Raw genomic sequence first — 27,093 nt, 5'->3', positions numbered from 1 at the left:
TTACAGGCATTGCAAAATGCAACACTTAAAATGAAAATATATTATGCAACAAAGCTCCCAATTACGAAATGCAATACATTAAGAAAGGATAAGCTGTTTAATGTCATATGTACATGTGGCCAATATCTTTGTTAAACATAAAAGGCACAGGGAGAGACAAACCAATCTATAGTGATCCTGGCATACTATATGGGTTAAAATAACTATATAAACATTTGATAATTATTTATTGCCACTGACCACTTTACATCCATATTATTGGGGCAGTGAATAAAATGTATAAAAGGCAAACATTTGGAGTCTCTAATGAAGTATTATAAATTAATCAAAGATAGTGAGAGCAAGAAGAGGTAAAAGGAGCAGGAGCCAAAAGAGAGAGATTACTGATAATAACATAATAGCAATGAAGGCCTCTTACAGGGCAATAGAGATAGAGATGTTGAGTCTGAGAGTAAGGAAAGTAAATGCTGTCATTTCCCCCTCAGTTTATGGCCATAACAAAGAGTGATGCCATTGGTGGCAAAGCTTCAGCAGGAGACAGAGCTGCTACTAAAGTTTATCAATTATTTTCTGTGCTGCTGCTTTGTGTTTCCTTGCCCTTGAGGCAGCTGCTTGTAAATTACATCTGCAAAAGCAACCTCTCCATTTAGGAATATAGCAAGCAGAAATCCCTACAAGAAGAAGGAAGTATTAAGAAATCATGTAAAGCAAGTACTCTTGCTCTCTGATTGACTGTACTGCTGAACTCTGCAATATTCAGATTTTCCATGAACCTAAAATCCGCATGGCAGACATGTACTGTGGTGGTTTAGTAAAGAGCAAGTACCATTTCAAAGCAGCATTCTTTTCTGGGGGGAAAGAGGATATAGGAGGATAGAGGATTTTCTGCAGTGCAGTCATGGGTGCCAGAACAATTCTAACTGGCACTGAGGATCTTCTCTTTAGAATTAAAATCCACAGGACAATTTTTAAGAGAAATAAAATATTAGGCAATATCATCATCATCATCATCATTATCATTCTCCAACATATTTCCAGCAATAATTAAACTTGATTAAGTTACAGATTTTGTCACTAATCTTAATTAGTTAAATGAATGGAACTTTCACATACCAGGTAAGCTTGGACTGGAATACTAATTTGCATTAATACAGCCACATAAATTAGTCATGCTTTCCATCTTCCATATCAAAAGAACACTATGTTCGAGTTTCCGATATTAATATCAGTGTTCATTAAGTTAGCAACAGTGAAACAAAATTATTTGTGCACAACTTAAAAATATATGCATCTTTTGGCATTTCAAGTTGGTAGGGAATCTGAACCTTTGGTTCTGTAGAATCTAAAGTTTTACTTCCAAAAACCAGCCTTTTCATTTCCAGTGTTTAAAACAGAGATTCTTTCAAAGTTTTCTAACAATATTCACTAGCTCATTACTGCACAAGAACAATAATGTCTTAAACGATACTTTTAAAAACCTTTTTAAGTGTGAGAGGCATTGTGCTTGGGAGGGATCTGGTCAGTTTCATGAAGTCAATAAATAAAAGGGTTGAAGATCAATTTCACATGTAAAATTTCATTTCTTCTTATCAGAACAAGTTGAACAGAAAAAAATAATACCTGTAAAATTGTTCTAACATTCAAGTATTAAGGTTTTAAGTACTTCCTATATAAATTATTGTGCCAATGTCAATACTTAAAGCAAGGATGCATAAGTGAGCTGAATGTGGCTCTTCAGACTTCTCTATCTCGCTCTTGGGACTCTCTCAAAGGCCACGTTTCTCAACAGCCCTATTCCAGTGCTTTCGCCTGGCAACCAATATATCCTTGAACTGTGATAATGCCTCTTGCTTACCTGGATGGACAGACTGTGTGCGTCTGAGCACACATAAATTCTGGTTTTTGCATGGCTGGAATGTAGACTGCCGAACAAGGTATGTTAAGCCCTGCCCATTTTTGCTTCTGGCTCAACCACTACTGCCATGTGGCCCCTGAAATGTTTCCCATGAGAGATAGCCCTCAGGCTGAAACAGGTTGCTCATCCTAGATTCAAAGAAATTAGAAATACAGCTCTAGAACAAGATCGTTGATTAAAACATCAAGCTGCGAAGTGTCATTTAGTGCAGACAATTGTGTACTAAAACCCAACAATAGACACAACAGAATCACTCAAGTATTTTCAAAGAATTTCAAAGGTAGATGATAAAATTGCACTTAAAATTCTGAATTCAGATAGCAAACCATACTCTTCATTCTTTTAACTGACATAGTCTCCTTTTTCTATAGGAAATCTGGAGCTCAGTTCACCAAGTACTGTCACTGTGCAACTTCCTTATTTTAAAGGAGGCTGTGCAGCAGCAATGATTGGAAGATTGTGCACAATACAGATTTGTAGGTTTTTCCCCAACTTCAACCATTTGGTCAGATAGCCAAGGGCCACACAATTTCATTATCTGTCCTGTTGGTCAGTATCAGATTTTTTTTGGTCTGATGCAGACAGTTCTAAGACTGGGTTTACAAAGCCAGCATACTCAGAGTTGCCATTATCATCCATTTCAGCACTAACAAAATCATTCTCCCATTCCAAACCATTAGAATCATCAGATGCAGAAGTTGGGTTACTTCCAGTTTTCTTGCTGCTAAATTTCAGTGCTGCTCGAAGAATGTCTTCTTCAGTTTTTGAGCGTTCTCGCAATGGGACCATTCTGTTCATGCCTGCAATTTTTTTTAAAAAAACTGTTTTAAAAGCAGTATACTATATTTGGGAAAAACCATGCATTTGACTTTCAACAAGAGATGCATCCTGAATTAAATAGCAGTCAAAGAAATATATGATTGATGAGGTGAACTGGCTCTCTTTCTTAAAGGTATGCCCAGCTTGTTTCTCTATGCTGTATTTTAAATCTTAAGTAGCCCCTGTAAAACATTTAAACGCTTTTCTGTGAACTATAAATCACAGGCATCTTTGAAAAACACACTGCCTTCTGAGTTTGCAGAATACAAGTTTCTGTTTAGGCACAGTGGAAGTGAAAAAACAGTCACTACATTATTGCACCTGAATAGGAAAGAATGAAGTAGTAGCAGGCCATTAGCACTTCCCTTCAAAGACATTGCAGCAGCAGCAGCTGATTACTACTACTACTACTACTAATACAACAAAAACCATCGGTTCATTCAATAGCAAAACCATTATTATGCTAGTTTTGCAAAGTTATATCTGACATAAATGTAAAAAACAGTAATTCCATAATGCAAAAAAGCAAGTAGTTAAGGCTGTCAAGGTCTCATAAATTTGCTGTTTAAATCTAAAAAGAACCCATCCTGCAACAGAAGTAACCACAATTGCAAGAATAAATGGAAACAGGGGAGTAACTAATTTCATATGACTGTATTTGTGTTTTATTCAGGTTTTTACGTTAACATTGGCTTATTCTGGCAATTCTACTTCACTTAACCAAACCAACAAATACAGTACTTAAAAGTTATATTCATCTCCCAATTAGCAGTTTCCACACTATGGAAGCAAGATACGCAACTCTGAGAGGAATATTGAAATGGGATTTCACCCCACTCTGTGTTTTTTAAATATCCCAACAGTATCTATTTGCTTAGATGTTCAAACAGACCTTTGCTATTATTTATATGCTTAGGTCAGCAAAATCAATATAGCACAGAACAAATACCTTCTTCATCTTCCCATTCTAAATCTAAGGAATTACTGTCATCATTTCCACTTGTCGATTTGGTTTTTGTCATCAAGTCACAACTGCTCTCTGTATTTGGTGTCAGAACAGTGGCATCTGAGGACAGCCCTGTGAGCAAAACACGTATTTATACTTCAAATATACCAGCACCATTAAACAATACACCAGCCCAACAGCTTTTAGCTTTAGTAATATTAAAATCTGCAAAATGCCACACAACTATAATCTAAAATATATATTGTGGCATTTTGATTGCACACATGCCAAGCAACATTCTCTTTAATAAAGACATCTACAGCAGTAACCCTAGGATATATATATATACCAAAATGTCTTGACACTTTAAAATAAAGCCTGCATATGAAAATAATGGGTTCTTATTGCAGATCAGTAGATGTTCCTCTAGGACGTTGAATAAATTTTTAAGAAAGGGAAGTGAATTTTGAATTGCTGTAATTGACATATGTATAGTGTGCACCTACATGTGTAAGGGTTTTCAATACCCTTTGTAGTATTTGAGCTACTTGGTAGCAGCAATAAAAGCTGTGGCTGAAGAACATCCACACACACAAAATACTTACTGCTGCTCCGAAAAGCTTCATATTGTAGTTTTACATTCCTCAGGTAGGAATCAAAGTCTTCTTCTGTCACTGAGCTGTGAAAGAACAAACAAGTTACATCAAGGAGGACCAAGTTCAGAACCAAAGATTGGCTTACAACACTAACATATAGTTTCCTACATTTTGAATGTGATGGGTTGGAGCCAGTAATAATATTCCTACTAGAGGAATGGGATGTGGGAGAATATTTCTTCCCATTTCATTCTGTGAATTTGCAACCTACAAATTTACAAAGGGAACAAGGGTACATCCACCTGCTGCTTCAAATGAATTAAAAATTGAAGTTGTTTCTGCATTAAAATTATACAGCGATTTCAAATTCCCTGTCAAGCTAAATATTAAAGGCTCCTGACTGAATATCTTACCTTAAACCGTCTCCATTGCTTGCCACTTGGGCTCTTTGAAGTCTTTGTCGCTGAAATTTAAAAAAATGAACATACGTTTCAAGAAATAAACTCAAAAGAATACAGCTTAGCTTAAAATCTTTAGTTCAAGCCAGGTATATGAACACACCTACTCAACAGGACAGTTTATATGCTCAACAATTATGCCTGTCTGCACAGTGCCTGATTGTTTCTCATTAACAGCAGAATGAGGCTTTATTCTCTATGACATTTCTATATTGCCTTTCCATAAAAATATAAACAAACTGGAGGGTGCTCAAGTATCAGACTGAGCAAATCCCATGACCTTCCAATAAAGTTGAAAATGTCTCACAATTTTATCCTGTTTCCTAACTTACAGAAACAAATTTCATTCTGTTCTTGGTTCTTCTAAACTTTTTATTGGCACTTGTGACTATTTTGCAGCAGCTAAAGAATGAAGGAGGACTGGATAAATAATGCCTACACGGCTAAGCCGCTTATCAGCTGATCCGCTAAGCCGCTTAACAGCTGATCCGCTAAGCCGCTTATCAGCTGATCCGCTAAGCCGCTTATCAGCTGATCCGCTAAGCCGCTTATCAGCTGATCCGCTAAGCCGCTTATCAGCTGATCCGCTAAGCCCACTAATGGGCTTGCTTCGCAAGACGAAAAAACTGCAAGACGAAGAGACTCGCGGAACGGATTCTTTTCGTCTTGTGAGGCACCACTGTACATGGGTTCCGCCCATATTGGGGGGAGGCACATGTGTGAGTCACACGGCACACCTGGCACACACACACTTGGTGCGCCATGTGATGTCACGTGTGTGACACCTTGGGTCTCCCAGCTGGGCAACCACAGTGATAGTGCCTATGGTACATGTTCTGCCATCAAGCTACAGCCCTTCTCAGATTTGTTTGTTGCAGCAAATCCATTCCTAGTCATTCTAGAAAGGACAGTACCATAAGGATAATAAAATAAAATAAAATGCATAATTTAACAAATGTAGAAAAAAAGAAATCAAAGACATTTCATCAGCTAAAATACAGATGTTGGATAACATTTAGAAGCAGTCCAGTACGTGAGGCTGCTTTTAACTATGTCATTTCTGATGCAACCAACACCAGTGACAGAAACATCAGTGTGCTGTTTAAAACGTATTTTAATAAAAGTGTGACACAATTGCTGGAAGAAATAAAATGCTAGAATACACTTTGCCTCCCATAAACATAACAACACTTTTTCTTAAGGCATGTAGACCGAGCTATTGTCGTTGTCTTAACTACTGGGCTGACCTGACAAAGCCGTCCTTAAGATGTTCTGTGGTCTTTTATGAAATCCTAATTAAGTGCTTACATTTGGATGCAGTTGGCTATTAAATTACACAGTCCAAAAACCTTTTCAGTGGCTGCCAGAAACCCTGGGATGCAACACAAATTATTATTTATTATTATTCCAAAATACTAATCCTTTATACACCATAAGGATCTGGTATTCCACTCACCTTTGCTTTAGAGTTCCTAATTGCATTGAAACCACTTCCTCACACAGATCATGTGGCAAGAAGTTAAAAGACTTAGTATTATATATGGCCTTGTTCAGACTTAGCTCTGCTGCTCCAACAAACTGGTTTGCTGAAATATGAATGACCAAGAAACTTGAATGCTCCATCTTGCCCTTGTTTATCTGGCTTTGTTGGAGACAGCTTTTGTTAAAGCAGTTTCCTGCAATGTCTCATTTAGGAAATTGTGATTCTGGAGGCAGAGCTTAAACCACAAATTTCCAGTTTGATGTTATGGGACACTGTTACTTAATAAGACTTCTCCCTCTTAAGCTGGAGGTACAAGGAGAAAGGGAAGCCACATGCACTCCTTACTTAACACTGTTAACATTGTTAATATATTTCTGAACACTAAATAGAATGTTCGACTTATTGCCATAAGTTCATTTTATGCAGGGGATCCCTGCCCAGTGGAGTGAGTGGGAGGAACCATCCCTCTATGACTCCTCTCTCCTTCCACTACAGGACATTGTGACAAGCATTTGCTGCACAGTGAAGAAAGCAGAAACCAACAGATTTCTGATGCATTCCAGAAATCCATCATTAACATCTTTGCACAAAATTTCAATAAGGCTTCTCTAGGAAGAATGATGACTGCTAGGTATGGAGTAAAAAGCATACAAAACAAAGGAGAACAGAAACCCCAAAAGCATCCCCACCCCGCAAAAGGAGAAAGTGGTAAAGTTATATATTTTTAAAGTTATTTAAAAATTATCAATGTGAATCCTCGTCATTGATATCTACTTATGTGTTCTTATTCTACCCTCCTCCAAGGACACTAGGGGGGTGTACATGGCTCTTCCCCCACCTCCTGCTCAGTGAGGCAAGCTGCTCTAAGAGATAGTGACTTTCAAGGCTGAGTAACTGAACTCAAGTCTCTCTGGTGTTCTAACCCGGGATGGGCAACCTACAGCCCTTGACCTGCATGTGACCCTCAGCCCTCTGCAAGTGATCAGTTCAGACCTCTGGCAAGAGTGGGATCTCCCTGCTAGGTAGTGGAGGAGAGTAAAGAGAGAAAGAAGAGGATGACACCCACTTTTACTCTGTCCCGGTACCATAACTGATTTTGACCCCGTACACACATTTGGCACGTTGTACTGTTTTATTGTTGTTAGCCGCCCTGAGCCCGGCTTCGACTGGGGAGGGCGGGATATAAATAGAAAAATAATTATTATTATTATTATTATTATTATTATTATTATTTGCCACAAACAAATACCCCAGAAAAAAGGGCACCTATCCCTCCCCTAATGATTTATCATATGGGTTCACTTCCTTTCAAAGCAAGCTTAGTATTGCAGGACAAGATCTTTATCCTAGTCAGGGGTCAGCAAACTTTTTCAGTAGGGGGCCAGGCTACTGTCACTCAGACCTTGTGGGGGGCTGGACTATATTCTGAAGGGGGGGGGGAGAACAAATTCCTGTGCCCCACAAATAACCCAGAGATGCATTTTAAATAAAAGGATACATTCTACTCATGTAAAAACACGCTGATTCCCAGGCTGTCCATAGGCCGGATTTCGAAGGCGATTGGGCTGGATCCAGCCCCCGGGTCTTAGTTTGCCTACCCATGTCCTAGATTTTGCCAAGCTTTCTCCAACCACCATCTACAGTTTGTAGTGTGCTCAGACACAGTAAGTTCATACTGACAGTTATGATCCAGAATAATTTTAAAATTTCACTTACTTCCATAAAATTGACAGATTGTCAATATAATGAAAGGATTAATGATCCTACAATCTTCTGCAAGATTGACTAGCCTGCAGTTAGTATCCTCAGAATGTTTTAAGTAACTGGCCAACTGTTACCTACTCACTACAGGTTCAATAGTAGAAACATATTAAATATATGTATACTAATGTCCTATATAAAATATTTGATACTCTGCTCAAGAGATTAAAGGAATTAGAAACTACTACAAAGAAACTTGGAATGTTCTGTTTAAGAAAGCATGTGAAACTAAGAGCAAGATACACAACAGGGGCTCTGATACATATATTTTGGGGTCTTCTCCCCTCACCTCCAAGAGCTTTCTCTGCTTTGCTGCCCTGGCTGCTTCACGCTGCGCAGCATATAAAGTCTCCTCTTCTATTCTTAACTTCTCCTCTTGTTTGGCTAACTGTATATGAACAAAATAGTAAGGATTAACAAAAGAGAACCTAGCTATCTTTCCTATGAAAATAAGTGCACTAAATTTAAAGGAAAAGTTATTCATGAAAAATACAAAACACAAAATTTACTGGTGTGATTAAAAAAAGAAACTATTTTCATACTATCTTCCATACTATCTTCCAATATCAGTTGTTATTTGAATTAAGCATATTAACTAGATAAATTAAAATCTTCTTTAAAAGCAATTTTAGCTCTAGGTATTCCACTGATCATAAACAGAAGTCAGACATATACATAATTTAAACCCAACATTTACATATGATCATTCAAAGAGCCCTGCTAGATTGGAAGTACAAAAATAGGGTGTACAAGTAATTTGTGCATGATCTGTTAGCATTTCCTTTTAACATTCAAAACTACCCACAAGTGGAAGCTTCTCTACTAGCTTTGTTCTCCACAGCACTTTTCTGTTTCCACAGAGAGAACTCTAACTATTGTACTGCAGCTTTATTTTTTCTTCCATCGCATCCTGTTAACGGTGTTGTTAGACCTAGCTTGCTCTATTCACCATATCAAGCTTCCACTTTTGTCAGCCAGTTATTGGTATATAGACAACTGTGCATACATGAATGGTTACTATGCCTACCTCTGACAGAAGTCTATCATCTAATGTTCTTTGTTTTTCAGCAATGGAATTGTAGTGCCTTCCCCTTAGATCAGCAATTTCTTCTTCAGTCAAAGGTCTGGAGAAAAAGGAAGAAAGAGGCTGCCCACTTGGCACTCTGCTCCACCAGCTTCCTCAGCAAGCTGTCATGGAGACTGTCTCCAAAGGCCAGATCTATCCTTCGCTAGATGTTTCTGCTGTCCTACATGATTAACTAAAATATTCCAATATTTATAAAACATACAGTACATTATTTATTTTCCTTTTTGTCTGCATATTTTTATTTAGATTGTGAAAAGGGACACATACATTACAGTAGCAATTCTTACTTCATAAAAAATAAATGATAAATTACGGCGATTTTAGAATTTATATAATTTATTAGCTTTATATACTGCCCTTTATCACAAGATCTCACAAGATAAAAATATAGGGTGAAAGCACATATAAATAGTTAAAACAAAACCAACAAAACAATAGCCTCTCTCCTCCCACAAACACATTTAAAAGGCTGTAGAATATTAATCAGCCAAAGGCCTGGTTGAAAAGGAATGTTTTTGCCTGGCACCTAAATATATATAATGAAGGTGCTAGGGAAACCTCCCTGGGGAGAGCATTCCACAAATGGGAAGCCACTGCAGAAAAGGCCTGTTGTCATATTGCCACCCTCTGGACTTCATGATTAAGCTAATACATATTAGAAAATAGATATTAATATATTGATAATTGTTCAGACTAGAGAAATTGGGACTACAATTGACTTATCCCAAATTTTTTTTTAAGAAGACATCAAAAAGACACTGATTTGGATTTTAAGGATAGACCACTCTTGCAAACAAAGACAAATTAAAAACTTTGCTTGGAATTTATTTCATTGGAATATGTGTAGCTATTTTAAGCCACAGTAAAGGCATTATACACTGTTAACATACACATTTTAACACACCCAAAAAGCGACAAACATTTGTATTTACTTTATATGGATGCATGGTTCTTAGGGGTAGTGATTTAAAAAAAATAATTACAATTTTGAAACTGCCTAATTTAGCTGATATTATACCTATTCAATATGTTACTATTTATAATTTTAAGAAACAATGCACTTTTAGAGATGGAAAATTACCCACCCACCAATCTGTCCATTCAAAATGCCAAAAGGCACTCTGATAAAGAACCTAATATTTCAGGCAAAATCACCCTGCTAATAGGAAAAGTAGATGATCAGAATGATGAAACAAGGTGAAAATAATAGTGGGTGGGAGAGAGAGAAAATATGTTATAAATACCCACCTCTGGTTGCTTCCTGGACTCTCACCCTATTAAAAATTATCAAGAGATACCCAATATTAAAGGCTATAACAATTGTATTATCATGCTATCTTTGAAACGGAACTGATAGATTTGTTTTAACAAGCAACCCCACCATCCTTTTAAAAATTAGAAATTAAATATATGGATCCATCTGTGATAAAAAACCCTGTCTTTATACGTTTTGATTCAATGATCTGTAACTCCATCTATAACATATTGGCAACATAAGAGCTAGGCAAAGCTGTGCTTGTTTGTATATAGCCCTTGCTCATAGACAGTCTTGGGGAACATGGTTTTCAAAATAATTATCAACTCATTATATAAAGAGGCTGTTTAAAAAACTGTTTCTTTCCATGTTTTCCCAATTTACAGCCTTTTAGGTTACCCTTGGTTCAAACATGCTTTAGAAGGCTAATGATCCACTTTACACATAAAATTGTTCTAATGACCTTTCTTTATCAGAAAGCTACTTACCTCATCGCTTTCCACTAGATTCTCAAACTGTAAGTAGACAGAACAATATTTCAATTAAACAAGTATTACAGCTAAAAATGAACATATATTTAGACATATATCATCCAATAGGTTCTTGATCTTATTTAAGTACCTATGCATACTCAGTGGGCACTTACAAAGTTTTGGTAAAAACAGAAATCACACAAACATGCCCATCGACTTTGTTATTGTATTTCTTATGCTATTAAAGTAATTCTATGGAGGTCGGGCAGGCACAGGGAATAACTGCCGCTTCCGAAGCCTTGCTGGTCTTGTGCTGGCAAAGGTTTAGGAAAGCTTCCCACTGTGCAATGAACTTTTACCATTTTCCCTCCCATCAATTTTGAAGAGGGAAAATAACCACATCCTTCTTCACCCGTGGAATGAGAAGTCCGCTGGATCTAATTGCCACCCTTCACAGGGACACAGATATTTCTTCTACTCCTAGATGCCATATGTTTAGATACAAAATGCATCCGATACTTGTATCTAAAGGTATTTCCTTTCACATATTTCAATTAGGAAATGTGATTGCTTTTCTCCTATTAGTTCCAAAATGAAAGCAGCATTAAGTTTTGGAATTGAAAGCCTTTACTCACCTCTATAGTGAAGTGTTCTCCTGTGGCACAGGTCCTGAAGTACTTTGATCTAGAAAATAAACCAACATTTACCACAACATTAATTAGTATTATAACTGAAGAATTCTTAGAGTAGTTTTCTCTGTTCTCAGAAACTTTTAACACTACAGTTCTGTATCTTTTAAGAGCTGTGTATAGCAATGTGGGTTTTCTAGAAACGTTTTTCTGATGAGGGATCTAATTTAGAATGTTTACTTTTGCTTGTATTTAGTCAATAAAATTAAAACAAATATTCCATATTTTTTGTCCTCAAACACAGCAAGCATTTGAAATGAAATATTTGGAGGGATATTAAAGTACACACCATGTGGTTCAAATGTTATATTAAATAGACATTTTTATTGGAATGCCCTCCATTTGAAAGAAAAAAGGTCTGATTTTCATATTATCCAGTGCATGAGAAATTCAGCATATACCCTGTAAAAGGGACTGGTGTAAGTGTGGAAACCAATTAGATTTACAGTATGGCATGGGCAATGTAAGCACGGCCTTGTTATCAACAACAGTATGGGCACCTATTATGCTTGTGTATTTTCAAAAGGATTAATCAATATTATGCTGATGATATATTCACTTATCACTTTAGGCAGAGTACTATCAGATACTGTGGAATAACAAACCATACATGGAGTTCCACTACAACTGGAGCATCAGGGGGAGAGAGGTAATTTCCCCCAACTATTCCTTCCATGTGCAGCTCTCTGAAAGGCTGTTCTGGAGGGTTGGGGGACCCATTTGTACAGTAGAAGGTGGAAAATATACTTCTTCCCCTTCCTCCAGCAAGAGCCTCCCCAGGATTGCAGTCTCTTCTGCAATAATTATATAAATAACCTTTACAATAATGTTCTGGATGCTAAGAATATGTACAAATTTAACCCTTTTAAAATAAAAAAGAACTATAATAAAACATATTGCTTTCTGTATGTGGTGGCCTTAGGTACTCTCCAGGTAGGGCAATAACAGTAAGCCCAGAGCTCTAATTATATATATATTCCCAGAAGCATTATAAGAATGATGCTGTGATCCCTCTAGGAATAAAGTGGAAGTTAACAATGAGAGCACAGAAACTAGATCTGACCCACTTTCTAATTATGCCTGCAGCACACAGACAACGAAACTTGAACAACAAACAATTTAAACAGAATTTCTAGAACCACTGGCATTAAACCACTTTCTACATGAATAAACAGAGATTATATTTAAAAAAAAAACATTTTTAGTTAACCCTGTGATGCTTGGATAATTTACATTAGGTTTATAAAAAAATTCAGGAGATATTCAGAACAAGCAGCATGGAAATGTATGTAAGGTGTATTCTATGTAGACTAATTGTTTCACTCAATCCAAATATACATACTAATTAATGGACTGCATGTTATTATCATAGGTGTCAATGTTTCCCTTTTTAAAGGGAAATTCCCTTATTCCAAATAGGATTCCTTGCAAGAAAAGGGAAAAGTTGACAGCTATGTATTATTATTTATTAAATACATATACAACCCTTTATCGAAAGATTACGGAGCAGTATACAGTATAGGGTGGTAGAACAGGGGTTCACAAGATGTGTGGCCCAAAGCACTAACAAGAAACGGGTGGATTTTTAAAAAGGCATTTTTTTGCTTTTTAAAAAGTTCAGACTGTTTCATATTTCAAGTTTTCCAAACCCACCTTTAAACAAATAATAATAATAATAATAATAATAATAATAATAATAATAATAATTCAGGGTAATTAAGAATATTGCAGAATATCCACCACCTGCAGTTTAGTAAGCTGCAGACACTGATGTTATATGAAAAGTACACTGATGCAGATTAGCTGCAGTTCTCTGGCCCACTATAAATTTTCAGAAAAGGCTTGGCTGCTGACAGAAAGGGTAAAAACACTTTTCTCCTTTACTGCTTTTAGAGCTGTGGACAAAGCAATCCAAATCCATGATCTACTGCTATGGATGGGTTTTTGATGGGCTGAAGGTGTTTGCCTTGCCAGGCTTTGCCAGCAAGGAGTCTCTGCTATGATAAAGCTCTCCACTTCTACTGAATGAAAGCACAGGTGGAAGTTTCTGCCAGCATAACCCCCCACATGGGTGTTTTAGGAGCAGAGTTGGCCAAGGATCCACTAGATCCTAAGCCAGTACAATTGACAGCAAGTTGTGCCAAGCAGCCCAGTTTGAGCCTGTCAGCCTTGAGCTGGTCCAGCAAAGATGCATACTTTTCCTGCCCCTACATGTTTGCCATGGCAGGCAGTTCTCTGGATTTGGCAGTGCTCCGCTGCTCCAATAAGCCCTGCTGCTGTCTCAAGAAGTTAGGATTTTGCTCTCAAAAATGCTGTACTTTATGCACCTTTGTTGTAATTGGCAGACCTGGGGAAAAACATGGACATCTTGTTGTCTGAGCAACTAAGTAGCCTGCTATTGACATTGTCTCTTACTCATCCATATGCCTACACAAATTCAAACTATGCAGAGCATATTAAATAAGCTAAGGGGAAAATCTGGGCATAATACTCAGACACCAAACAAATCTAGGAAGTGTAAATTGGTGAGATTATTCCAAATCCCTTTGAGCGACTGACAGTTTGTTGTATTAAAATATTACAGATTTTATGTCTATTTTAATTTCTGAGGAAGGTGGGTTGATAGAACAAGGCAAACTGTTGCAGTTCCTGACATCACACCTTCCCATTGTCAACATTATTTCCTAGAAGATTGATTGCAACACTTAGTTTCTGTGAATTCTTTAATGTCATATCCCCTTCTTGAAGTAGCATCTAGTACACTAAAGCATAATTGCTGCCTGTTTGAATGTCACAATGTCTGCAGTAAAGGCAAACACAGTGGATGAAAGCTTATAATGTACTCACAGGACCACAAAATAGACCTTCAATCTATGCTGAAACAAATGTTTCTCAGCTTAAACCATCTCTTTCCTTCTTAGTTATTGTTTCAATCAAATTCATGTAAACATCAGTCAAATCGTTTTTTTAAGGGAACCTAAGCCAGTAGGCTAGTCAACAGCAACCCTTAATCAGGGATGGGAAACCTATGCACTTCTAGTTGTTGCTGGACCCCTCACCCCTCCCATTCTGTCTGGCTCTGATAAGATTTGCCTTAGATGAAGCCAATATCCAGATTTGCTTTGCACTGCAATCCTATAGATGTCTACTCAGAGATATAAGTTCAATGGAACTTACAGTTGTGTATAAGATTGGATTGCGAAACATGCATAGAACTGTAGTATCAACTTTTCTATTGCTCCATTTTTTACTACATTTTGGAAAACTAATTGTCCTTTATTTATCCTCCTTGCCTTTTACAGTAGGAATTCAAAGAAACCTACCACAAAATACAGTTATTTAATTTTTTTCTGCCCTTGTGCATACAGACCTTTGCACACACTTTTTACATTTATCCTGCAATCCTGTGCCGATCAACGTGAGAGTGGGATCCACTGAACTCACTGGGGCCTGAGTAAATCTGCATAAATTCAAGCTCCATGTGATCAAGCTCACTGGGTGGTTTTGCACCAGTCACTATTTCTCAGCATAACCTACCTCACATGATTGTGAAAATAAAATATGGGGGAAAGGGAGAACCATATATGCCACCTTGAAGCCTTTGGAGGGAAAAAAGAAAATATAAATATCACTAAACAAATGATAAACTGTAGCACAGAAATTCCTATCCTTCCCAGGATTGTTTTATATCTCCTTCTTACTGCTACCTTCTTCTGGATTAGTAGTATCACAGCTTTGAACCGCAACCAACACCATTTTATAGCATTTACAATACATTAAGATGAAAAGTTATTCTGCTTTTCTTTTGTTTACTGCTACAAGTTGTCAGTGTGGGGCTGGGCAATCCGTGTAAAGTTGCAACTGTCCTCCATTTGAGATTGTGACTGCCAAGCTAAGGGCCAGCAGACTCTGAATTCTTCTTGCATTTTTTTTCCTGTTGACAGATGGAGAATATATCTATCTATACAAGTATAAGCTATACTCTTGTCAGGAGAACTGATCTGCTTCTCTTCCCCCAAGTGATGTTCTTTCAGCTATGGATAAATACTAGAGAACCTTGAGTGACAGCAGAAGCAATCAGGAAACACTGATATTTCATTCTTTATTGAACCCTTCCTATGGGCGAGGGGTAAACAGCCCATCAGCCTGGAGGTGAATCTATTCTGGCGCTGCGTTTCCCCGTGACTAACCATATCCTTTTGAAAAACAGCCACACAGCCGACTCCCCACTACCATTCCACCCTCTCCAAGAACTGGGTGAAGCTGCAAAAACGGCACCTATAACTTTTGCGACAGATTCCTGTTGCTATAATCTCGCATTACATTAGACAGGAGAGCATGAGAGGCCTGCTGGATCACACCGAAGGTCCATCTCGTGAGCATCCTGTTTCCTCATAGAGGCCGATCAAATGCTTCCGGGGGGGGGGGAGCCGCACAAACTAAAGAGCCCTCACCCCGCTGTTGCTTCCCCGGCAGCATTCAGAGATACCCTGCCTCTGAACATGGAGGCTCCATCCAGCAATGTGGAGTGATAGCCGTCGCTAGACTCGCATTCCTCCTCCCTCCATTAACACCTGAGGCAGCTGCCACGTCTTGGCAGTGTCAGCCTGAAGGGACGCGAGACTCCGCCGCTGAACCGCGAGGCAACTCGCCCTACAGTCCCACCTGGGCACTACCTAAACACCCCCCCCCACCTCGAAAAGGTGGAGTCACAGCCAGCCAGCCCTGCCCGTCCCGCCTCCTCTTCCACGTCCCGTGCTTACCCTCCTCCTCGCTGGATCCGTCCCGCTTCCCGCCTCGGGAAGAGCCAGCAGCACCACTGCGCCGCCCAGCTGTTCCCCATGGCATGCTGAGGGGGTGAGCGCGTGTGCGCACGCGCGCGAGGGCCACCAGCGTCCGTTAAGTCACCAACCGCCGCAGCAGCGCCAACCGACTATGACGGGCGGTCCCTCGGCAACGGCGCCGCCGCCCAACGGCCGCCGCGAGCTAGGTAAAGAAACGGCACGGCGACGGGACCCCCCCTCTCTTTTGTTTATGTGGAGAAACACCCACAAGCCACACTGTCGCGCGACCACGAATTAAAAACGGAAAGCGCCCCCTCCCCCTTCCGCGCAGAGACTCCGCTCTGCTCCGCCCGCCTTCGCCGGCCCCCTCACACGCTGTGCCTGCCAGGTCGGCCGTCGCAGGCAGCCTCGGGCCCCGCCCCCTGGCCCTCTCAGGCCCCGCCCTCCTCATTCATGACCGGGAGCGAGGAGGCAGATGAGAGCATGCGCAGATGGGGGGCGGGTGCGCCTTCTGACTCGGCTGTCTATCCGTGCGCTTTTACGCGCCGAGCCAAAGGTGGGAGGAATAGTGACTAATGCGAGTCGGGTGGGGATGTTACCGTGGCAATGAGCTCAGCGGGGAGAGCGGTTCCGGGAAACGTTTGAGCAAAGCGGCTGCTCTTCACGGCCGTGCCTAGAAGATGGCTCAGTCAGACCCCGAATATATTTCCAGGGAGGGACAGTGGTCAGCCCAGTGTTTTTATGCATTCAGCACCCCCCACCCCAGTTTAGCAACCCCTTTCTGGATGCGGTAATGGTGATGATGGCGATGGTGGTTTCTCTAGCCCGTGTTGAATTGTGCATTAGCTAATGGCCTCAGAGGTCCAGTAGGCTGCTGTTTGCAAAGTTAGGTCCAAAGCTGGCTTTACCTTTACTTAGGCGCCTCTCGCTGCTTTTGTTTTTGCTGCTTCACTGTCTTCCTTGCCCATTTCTGTAGTTTTGGAATGAGTAACGCAAGGTTTGGAATGAGTAACACCTTAGCGTTGGAATGAGTAACAAAAGATGAAAAAGCAAATACGCTTCTGTTTTGGAACGTTTTGGCTCCTGAACGCTGAAAACCCAGAAGTAAGTGTTCCGGTTTTCAAACGTTTTTTGGAACTCAAAAGTCTTTCGAGGCGCGTTTCTCTTTTTCCCCCATTGAAATTGTTGGCAGCCCTTTGATTTTCAGTTTTCGAAAATAGTCGAGAATAGTCTTCCAGAACGGATTACGTTTGAAAACCAAGGTTCCACTGTACAAGGCATTCAGTTAAATGTAGTTAAGACACCACAAATGCTTCATTACAGTCCTGTACTGGCTTAGCCACAGCTAAACCATAGTTTGAAGTTTCAACTTAATAGTTGGTGGGTTCAGATGAAACAGTAAACTATTTGCCAAGAACCCAGAAGTAAGTTAAGAAATTGTGGGATGTAAAGGGAGAATGAGATAGCTCTTAAGCCCATGGTTTGTGCCAGTACAGTACAGAAAGGGAAACCATGGTTTGACATTTTCTGAATCATACCAGACTGTAGCACATGAAGGCTATAGCGAATGAGTGACAGCAGGGCAGTCTCTTTTCTTTTTTTGCTTATGTTATTCTATTGTTCTGTAAAGGGCAACTCATTTTTTAACTTCTGACTTTTATTGGTAACTTTAAGAGGCAATCCTATGGCAAAATCCATTGGTATGAGTAGCTTAGAAAGCAGTGGACCTCTGACTCAGTTGGCTGATTCCTGATTCAGTTGGGCTCAGCCAGCATGAAGCCATCAGTCCTGGCACAGTGTAAGTGGCTGAGCTGAGGCCAATGTAAGTTTCAAGAAGGGCTGTTCTGCAGGCATAGTACGGGCACGACCAGAGAGGAGGGCCATAACCTGGATCCCAAGACTAGTCATCTTGGTCATGTGACCTGGCAACCAAGCATAGAACACAATTTTCAAGGCTTGTTTTCCCTTCACCAGGCATGAGCAGAGCATGTGTCTTGTCTGTGGAGCAGTCTGTCTGCTTGGTTGTAAATCTTTTTGGTTGCCTGGGCAAGATAAAGTGAAAAACAAATCTAATAATAATGAAAAAGTATAGAAATAAAGTTCAAAGAGAATTACATATTGGAATTTCCTCCCATGATAATTTGCTTTGGAATTTACACTTCAATAACACATGAACACATTTGTTTACAAGGAGGCAGCATAGAAGCAAATCATAACTGACATATGCTATATATTCCAAGGAGTCCCCAAAGAAAATTGAAGGGCAGAATGCCATCATACATTACCCAGCATGTGTCAAAACACTGGTGTTTTCAGAGTTTGCTTTCATGCACTGCTGCCTTTATTTTGTATTATCTTCTGATTCAACATATCCACTGAGCATTTCAACTAAGAACATGGCAGCTTTGTATGGCGGTACAGAAATCTGAACTAACAACACCTTGCTTCAAAAATTAGCTAGTATTAGATAACAAGATATGTTCTCTACTGAACTTGAAATGAGATTGAAAACTACTAAGGCAAAAGGAATAGACTTTTTTTTTAAAGGACCTCACAATGCCAGGTGTTAGATTATAAATTATTTTGAACAGTTTCTAACAATCGCATTGTTATAAATCTTAGTACCCGGCATATTGCAAAAGAAAGCATTTTTTTAAAAAATGTAATGCTCATTTGTGGGCAGAGTGACATCATTTTATTTATCCTAAAATAATGAATTTTGTCTGCAGTTTATGAGTGGGGAACAAAGACTTACAGTATAAAATGCTAGGTCCAGTCTTACTGCTAAGCACACCATGATAGGCTGCTTATGACAGTACCTTGCAAAGGTGGCATTGGATGATACATGTGGGTGCCATAATACCTTATCAGAGCTTAAAGCTGTTTGATATTTTACTGGCAATATAATATATTTGCCTAGAGTGAGGTGAAGTTGAGAGAACATTCTTAATCCAGTTGGTGTCCATTTTGCATGTCTTAACTGCTAAGTCTTGTTTTTGTTGCCATTAGTACTAACATTCCCCTGGCTTCATATTTCGTTGCTGAGATAAGATGCCTGAGTCATTCCTTCAGGATCATAATTGGATTAAGAGAACACATCGTTTCCAGGATTCTCCACAGGCAATAACGGTATAAGACCTTTCTTTATTTACTGTAATCAGCATGCTCTTACTTTGTGTTTGAACCAGGAGCTCACTGGTTGCTGTTTTGTATGTTCAGAATGAAACATGGAGAAAGGAAGAAGTCACACATGTTGGGTTCAGATGCACAAAAGTTCTCCATGCAAAAAAGATCCTAGTGGACATAGAACCAGGTCAGACTATTTGACCGTCTACCCAAGTATCTATAACTGGCAAGAGCTCTCCATGGTGTCATGGAGAAACCACATCAACAGCTATCTAATCCTTTTAACTGTGGACGGCAAGGCTTGCTCAATAGAACCTTCTGCTTACAAAGAATGTGCTCTACCCCTGAGCTTTCATCCCTCTGCATGGAAGAAAGTAATGTCTTCTCTGGTGCAATCATTCCTTGTGCCATTTTCCACTGGATGTTAACCCACAGTTTCCATGCTTTTCGGAGCACACCTGAAATGGTTAGTCCCTTAACTCTCATATTAAAAATGAATTGATCTTACAACAACCAGCTGGAATAGGGACATATCAGGGTGGTGCAGGAAGGAGCCAAATTGCTTGATTAATTTGATGTAATCTGCAAACTTGGCTTCCATTCTTTGACTTGCTCCTGATTCTACACTACAGTCTTTTGTAAGAATTACTGTACACTTCCCCCCATTGTCCATCTAGTCCTTCCCTCTGCTTCCCGTTTTTTTTACCCATTATTTTCCTAGTGTGCCTACTAAATGTTAATTCAGTGCTAGGTCATGTTAGAGTGGTGACTATCTGAAATACCCAATTTTGAAAATGTTTCCCTAATTATAATTTTATTTTGTGTATGCTTAGTACATAGCTTGTATAAATTAAACAAGACACATCTGGCTTCTTTTGCAATTAGTTTGATGTCAACCCAATTTTCAGTAGATAGATTGGACTACAAAGGTTCATGTACGCCATGTTGACTTCCATGGTAGAAGAAAGGTAGGATATTAATATACTAAATAAATAAGTTCTTTTGAAAAAGACACCTGACTAGCAGGACCTAGACTGCCAAACTGATATTTCCACTGAATGCCCTCAACTTTTCTTAACAGTCCATTGTTTCAAAGGAATGTCTTATCTGAGGGAGGTCAAACAGGTAGCTTGTAGCAATGTTGGAGCAAGTAACACTTCATTAATTTAGAGTCATTGCACATAAATCACAAGGAATTCTATTATGCTGATCTAAACTACTTCATTTTGGATTTTAAGTTGGCTTGCCATTCCCCCCATCCCTCAGTCTGTGCTTTAAAATATGTCTCTGGTTTCTGGTTCACTAATGTTTCAAAATGAGCAGAGACTTTGTGAACTAATATTTGCAGTGCCTCAGTGTTCTAGGTAAAATTATTATTTTGTGTAAAGTAAGTGTTCTGAGCCAAATGAATGAGGAAGAAAAAATACACTGAGAAATCTTACGTCCCACACCTCAAATCTTAGATAATAATTAAGTGCATCTGTGTCACCCTCCCTTTATTGTCCTCTACACAATATTGTTGTTGTTTTTTAAAAAAAAAATTTGGGTTCCAAGACGTGTGCACTGTGAAACTTCTGAGTGCGGTCATATTTATCTTTATCTTTATTCTTAATAAAAGAAACATAAAGGCAGCTGGTACCATTTTGTAGGATGCATTTAGTCTAACAGCATGTATGTATTGGTCTTCTTACTGAGTTCAGACAAACCAGTAAGAGCAGAGTTGAACACAAACCTCTTCCTCTTCACTGAATGACTGCCAGATTGCTCCAGGCCAAATTTTCCCAACCTGGTACCCTCAAATATTTTGGACTATAACAACAATCAGCTCCAGCCAGCACAGCCAGATGGGAAATGATGCTCCAGTCTATTTCTTAGGATGCACAGCCTCTAGGGAGCCATTGGCATGCCAGGCAGTGAAGTAAGAGTGAAACACATGACACTAGATTTCACCGTGTCCAGAAAGATAATAATAATAATAGTGATTTTTATTTATACCCTGCCCTCCCCGGCCAAGGCCGGGCTCAGAGTGGCTTACAAGCAATAATAAAAACAAGTTGAATGATTACAACTTAAAAACAAAATAAAATACAACATTAAAATATTGAAACATTAAAATATTAAAATGTAGCCTCATCGCAGGAGAAGGAAAGGAAAAAAGAAATAAAGCCTTCCCTTTAGAGGAAGACTTCCCTTCAGAATGGAAAGACACACTGCAATACTGAAAAGCACTTTGCTCTTAGGTTCATTTTTGAACTTTCTCCTTAAAGAGATAACCCTGAATCTTTTACTTGTAGTTGAGCAAACATATTACAAGAAAGAAGGTTCAGACTGAACATCAGGAAGAACGTTCTGACAGTGGAATGGACTCCCTCAGGAGGTTGTGGGCTCTCCTTCTTTGGAGAAAGCAAACATGCATACTATAAACATTTTTTTCATGAATTTTCCTTGATGGCAAGTCTGCTGAAGTTCTTCACGAAAAGAGGATTAACCAAGCAAGTCATGACTATAAAGTCAAAGCAGTTCAAGGTCAGGGTCCAATTGGTTCATGGGCAAAGCCAAGCCAAGAGGCAAGTCAGGGGCAGTTCTGGCTCAGATTTAGAGTAGGCAGGACATCAAGCTAGCAGGCAGCGCACAGTACTGATACATATACATTGTACCAGCAGCGTTTCCACCCTGGCACTTGTGGTTTTTAGCTGGAGCTGCTGGAACCGGACTACAATCTCCGCTAACTCCCATCCATTCTATCCAGAGAGGTATTCTTAAGTAGAGGGTCTTATTTCTGAGGAAACCTTTACTCCTAAAGAATCCTTGCTTGAAGTCGACACTTCCCTGGTTGGGCTGGGTTTGCTTTTAGTGTTTGAGGCATCACCTCTTTTTGGGGCTTGGGGCACATTCATTCTTGATGTCAGAACTCGCTCTGGGTGCAGATAGACCCTCCTCATGCTTGTCGCAGAATCCTGGCTCCCCATCACTGAATGGAAGGTGACCCAGGGCTTGATTCCAAGGCCTCTTGGTCATCCTCTGTTGAAGATTCCTTTGGCCAAGACAAGACAGGGAGAGAATTATAACTATGTATGATTAACTTACCACATATGTATATAGTTAACATTTCCTTTTATAGGGTATTCCTCTATAACCCTTGCTAGAATAATTGAAATGTAACTTATGCATAAAGGAAATATATAGAAAAAGGAATGTACAATATGCACTTCAGAATATACATTTTACAGCTTCATGTAACATTTTCTGTTTCTAGTGGGGGGTACTGTGAAGATTTGAAAAAGCTGGATTCATCTATGGTGAAAACACATCAATATTTGTTTTGTTTCACAGCAGTAATATAAATATTAAATATCTATAATGTGTCATTTAAGAATTGTTCAGCTAGCCTTAGCTCATAACGAAGTCAGTGAAACAAGAACTGTGCAGAGATAATGATCCTAATTGCTGGTCTTAGATGCTACTAGAAGCATTATAAACCTTATGTCCATAAGAGTTTTGATTTTCCACGGGGACACACTAATGCATTTTACAGGAAAGCTAATGCAAGGAGTAGTTGACCTCATAGCTTCAAAGATCTAAACACAAGCAGCTTTGTTACTGTTTTAAACTGACAAAAATGAGAACTGAGCGTTGGGTCCAGTTCTACAACTTTAATGTGAACTGGATGCAACTAAAATCTGCTTCAAAGTAAAATGCATATAAAATGGTTTCAGTCTGGTGAGTGGTTCTTTAAACTTCTTCATCGTTTGCCCCTCACTTACAGAATAAATACCGGAAGAAGTGTTAAAAAAAAGAAAGAGAGAGTAAGGGAGTTGCCTGCATGAGGGGAAACAGGATTATGTGCTTGCTTACCACAAAGCCACAAAAAACGGTCACAACTGTTCATAATGGGCTTTGATAACACCGACCAGTATTACATACCTGCTAACTTCTAAAAACCCATTGGCATTTCTTCAGATCAACTTGCTTAATGTGTACTAGGAGAATACACACACACTATGCTTCATATGTTCATACTGAGGCTGAATAACTTTCAGCCTAATTTCAATGCCAAGCCTTACTCCATATGATGCAATAAATTAATTAAAAAAACAAAAACAAAGTAATTTTGTCTCAACATTGGCATACTGGATGTGTGTGTGTGTGTGTGTGTGTGTGTGTGTGTGTGTGTTCTGGGTTGTTTCTGGAGGAGAGGGGAATCCAGGTCAGAGGCCATTCCTGGTTTCTCTCAGGAGGACCAGATGGGGATGGGATGGATTTCCTGGCATTCATGAACACCTGGCTCTTCTTACTCTTGAAATTAAGTATTTTATGCCACCCAAGCTATAATCACTCTCCCATTCTTGTACATTAGCCTTCCAGGTGGGCAGTGACCTATAGCAAGTTAATTATGAGCTCAAATGACAGTCTATGCTTGAAGCTTCAGTACCAAAGAGCAGAATTTTCTTCACAGTCAAAGCAGATTTGGAAATACATTTATCACCAAGTCCACAGACACCGCCAGACTTTCATGCACATCAACTGGAGAATTTAAAACTTGGCCAAAGGATACATTCATTATTTTTTTGGCCAGAGCTAGAGAAAATTATTTAATCCCGACATGCTTTCCACTGCTAGAGCCCACATTTTCTTAAATCCTGTAAACCTTTTTCCTGCAAAAAAATTCCTGTAAATGATCACTTCCTTTTGCGTGGGACTAAAAATTATGCCTCAGAGTATTTGGAAAGTAGGTCAAGACCCTGAAGTGGATAAAACACTAGAGCTCATACCTATGAAACTTTAAGCCAGCCTCAGGGACTGAGCACTAGTAAAATACACCTGCTCAAGTGTGCAGAAATGCCATTAAACTATCGGTATTGCTGTTCACAATTCTTGCCTTGAGTCCACAAAAGCCATGAAATGGAGGCAGGAGAGACTTAGCCACCTAACTGCTTCCATGGCTCTTTCTCTCTTATCTCCTGGCACTCACTATAATATTATATAACTACAAGATATAACAGAACTATAAGATATAGTAAATAATACACAAAATTTCACCACCCACCACATATCTGTTAAATAAATATCATCTGGGGAAATTACCATCATGTAAGTTAACATGAATGTTACTCTTTTAATTGTAGTGCAAGGCTGCCAACTTTTTCGGATGTGTGGGCATATCTGGAATTTTGAGAAAGTGCCCTGGGTGCAAGTCACAAAATTGCTCCGGTGAAGGAATCACAAAAAAAAAAAAAGGCTGCTGGGTGGGGTGGGTATAGCACAAAATAACACAAAATGGCTGCCACATATAAAAGAGCAGGCCACAAAAATGAAATCTAAAAGAGCAGGCATTCTCCTCCCAAACAATCAGTTGTTCCATCAATGGGGAAAAGGCACCTGAAGTTCTTTGCACCTCTCATCTGTTCAGAGTGGATGGGAGGGTGTGTGTCCAATCTTGCTATCAAATTATATGTGTGTATATTTAAGGGGTATGTTGAACATAGCTGAACCAGTGCAAACAGGAACTGAGCAGGAAAAGCAAACTTTCTCTCTTGTATCATGGATATTTTGAAGGGATATTTACTCTCACAGTCACCATAGGTAATACTGGCAGAACATTGCCATAACACATTATAGTACATGACGTGCTCTGGTAAATAATATTCTCACCTATGGTACAATGTTTGACTTGGACTGAGAAGATGTAGATTCAAATCCTCTCTTAGCCATGGCGTTCACTATCTGGCCTTTGTAGCATCACTTTCTCAGCCCCACCCGCCTGATGGGATCACTGAGAGTAGGCTTGTCAACTGGTCAGGAAAAACAGAATGCTGACCCTGTGCCTTTAATATAAGTGTAATATGAAACACGGTCACCACAGATAAAACTGCCTTTTTCTCCATCTGCTGCTTAAGAGTGTTTGCACAGTAGGAACAAGGGTACTTGGGAGGGAAAGGCAGTGTAGATGGAATTCAAGGACTTGACCAGGCTGCAGAACGGAATGTAAAAGTGGCAATGGTGTATAAAGGAATATGAAATCCTTACACAGAGGTTTATCAGTGCAAACTACATCAAAAGTGCAGACTGCATCAATTTGCAAGCATTCCCAGCCCAGTACGTTCATTGTTCCTTTTAATAGTTGAGTGAGCACTTTATTGAGAACACAAGAAAATTATTTTTTAAAACACATTTCTTCCTACATAAATTGGGAACCAAACTGAACAGTATACATGTCAACAGCAATATATCAGGAAGATGCTGCACAAGCAGTTCTTGTTAACACAAGGAATCAGAATGTTAAGCACCCAGCTGATAAAAAATTGCCAGAGAGGTGGAAGAAAAAACCCCAGTATCTGTTCAGGCCAGCAACAGAATGTAATGGCTGCATAATATGCTGACTCTTCAGCAGAGCCTAGTTTGTGGAGCTCAGCTGCTTGTGAAAGATAGCGTGATCCCAACAGTCTAAGGTTTTCAGAATGAAATGCCTGAGGAAAGCAGGTGCTTGGCTGATGTCAGCTCTAGTTAAGCATTTTACAGCATATTGCATCCACAAGGTGATGAGAAAAATAAACACTGGGAAATCAATTTTTAACATGTAACAAGATAGCACACTAGACAAACCACTGCTTCACTGTAGCTAGGATAAGGTAAAGGTAAAGGTACCCCTGCCCGTATGGGCCAGTCTTGCCAGACTCTAGGGTTGTGCGCCCATCTCACTTAAGAGGCCGGGGGCCAGCGCTGTCCGGAGACACTTTCCGGGTCACGTGGCCAGCGTGACAAAGCTGCATCTGGCGAGCCAGCGCAGCACACGGAAACGCCGTTTACCTTCCCGCCGGTAAGCGGTCCCTATTTATCTACTTGCACCCGGGGGTGCTTTCGAACTGCTAGGTTGGCAGGCGCTGGGACCGAGCAACGGGAGCGCACCCCGCCGCGGGGATTCGAACCGCCGACCTTTCGATCGGCAAGTCCTAGGCGCTGAGGCTCTTACCCACAGCGCCACCCGCGTCCCGTAGCTAGGATAGGCATCTCCAAATAGGTGGTTTTAATAGTATCAGAGATTCTTGCTTTTTGTGGGTGTAAAGTTAGCTTCCGTATTACCAAAACACTCATAGACACACGGTATCGATGAAAAGACATCCCATACAAAGCAAGGAGCCTGAGGATCAACTTACAACCAAGGAAAATTAAGCTATTTGCTCCCATCTGTACACACACCACCACTCTGGTCTCGCTTCCATTCATCAAAAACAGCAGCATGCCTGTTCCAAACCCTTGGATGTGTTAGGAAAATGAAAGAGCTGCTCACATGCTAGTTTCTTATCATCTCTTGATCACATATCTTGGAGATTTCCATTGTCAAAACTCTTTCCCAGTCTAGTTCATTTCAGCTCTTCCTCCTTCCAGGGCCAAATCACTCTATTTCTTTGCAAGTTAGCTGATGCTGCCTTGAATCGGAGGGCTTCTCACACAGCTGGGCTGTCACAGAAATGTTCAGCTAAGGGGAAATGACTGGATTAGCCATTTGGCATCTGGAATTATTGACCAATTAATATTTTTTTTAGGGTAGGAGGGTAGCTCACATATGGAAAGCCCACCACACAGTAAGAACAGTATTCTGAAAGCTTCAAATGGGCAGGCTTCTGAGTTCCCTTCCATGCCCCAAACTACTTCTACTTAAATTGCTTCCCAAATTCCCTTGTGTTTGGGGAGCAACTGACT

The 27,093-nt window shown here is 39.8% G+C and overlaps 1 protein-coding gene and 1 long non-coding RNA gene across 5 annotated transcripts; one reads left to right on the top strand and one right to left on the bottom strand.

Annotated features, from left to right (window-relative positions):
• Window positions 1-78: 78 nt before the first annotated feature.
• AP1AR (adaptor related protein complex 1 associated regulatory protein) lies at window positions 79-16,378 on the bottom strand. Of its 3 annotated transcripts, none has more exons than XM_028742975.2 (10): window positions 16,246-16,378; window positions 11,429-11,477; window positions 10,809-10,835; window positions 10,314-10,339; window positions 9,006-9,102; window positions 8,268-8,366; window positions 4,690-4,739; window positions 4,286-4,359; window positions 3,684-3,812; window positions 79-2,715 (listed from the first exon to the last, which is right to left on the bottom strand). In XM_028742975.2, the coding sequence occupies exons 1-10, from the start codon at window positions 16,323-16,325 to the stop codon at window positions 2,450-2,452; spliced, it is 897 nt and encodes a 298-aa protein (XP_028598808.2). In that variant the 5' UTR covers window positions 16,326-16,378; the 3' UTR covers window positions 79-2,449. The 3 variants fall into 3 exon arrangements, with proteins under 3 accessions (XP_028598808.2, XP_077790051.1, XP_028598809.2); XM_077933925.1 differs by lacking the exon at window positions 16,246-16,378 and adding an exon at window positions 15,937-16,134; XM_028742976.2 differs by lacking the exon at window positions 8,268-8,366.
• Window positions 16,366-23,102, top strand: LOC114603789 (uncharacterized). Of its 2 annotated transcripts, XR_013394157.1 has the most exons (3): window positions 16,366-16,472; window positions 19,276-19,395; window positions 19,486-23,102. It is a non-coding gene; the product is annotated as an uncharacterized LOC114603789 (long non-coding RNA). The 2 variants fall into 2 exon arrangements; XR_013394156.1 differs by having other exon boundaries at window positions 19,276-23,102.
• The last annotated feature ends 3,991 nt before the right edge of the window (window positions 23,103-27,093 follow it).

This window comes from Podarcis muralis, chromosome 9 (assembly GCF_964188315.1).
Source record: "Podarcis muralis chromosome 9, rPodMur119.hap1.1, whole genome shotgun sequence".
Classification (NCBI taxonomy): Eukaryota; Metazoa; Chordata; class Lepidosauria; order Squamata; family Lacertidae; genus Podarcis; species Podarcis muralis.
Note: the sequence above shows the minus strand (reverse complement) of the source record. Positions and strands in the feature narration are given on the sequence as shown.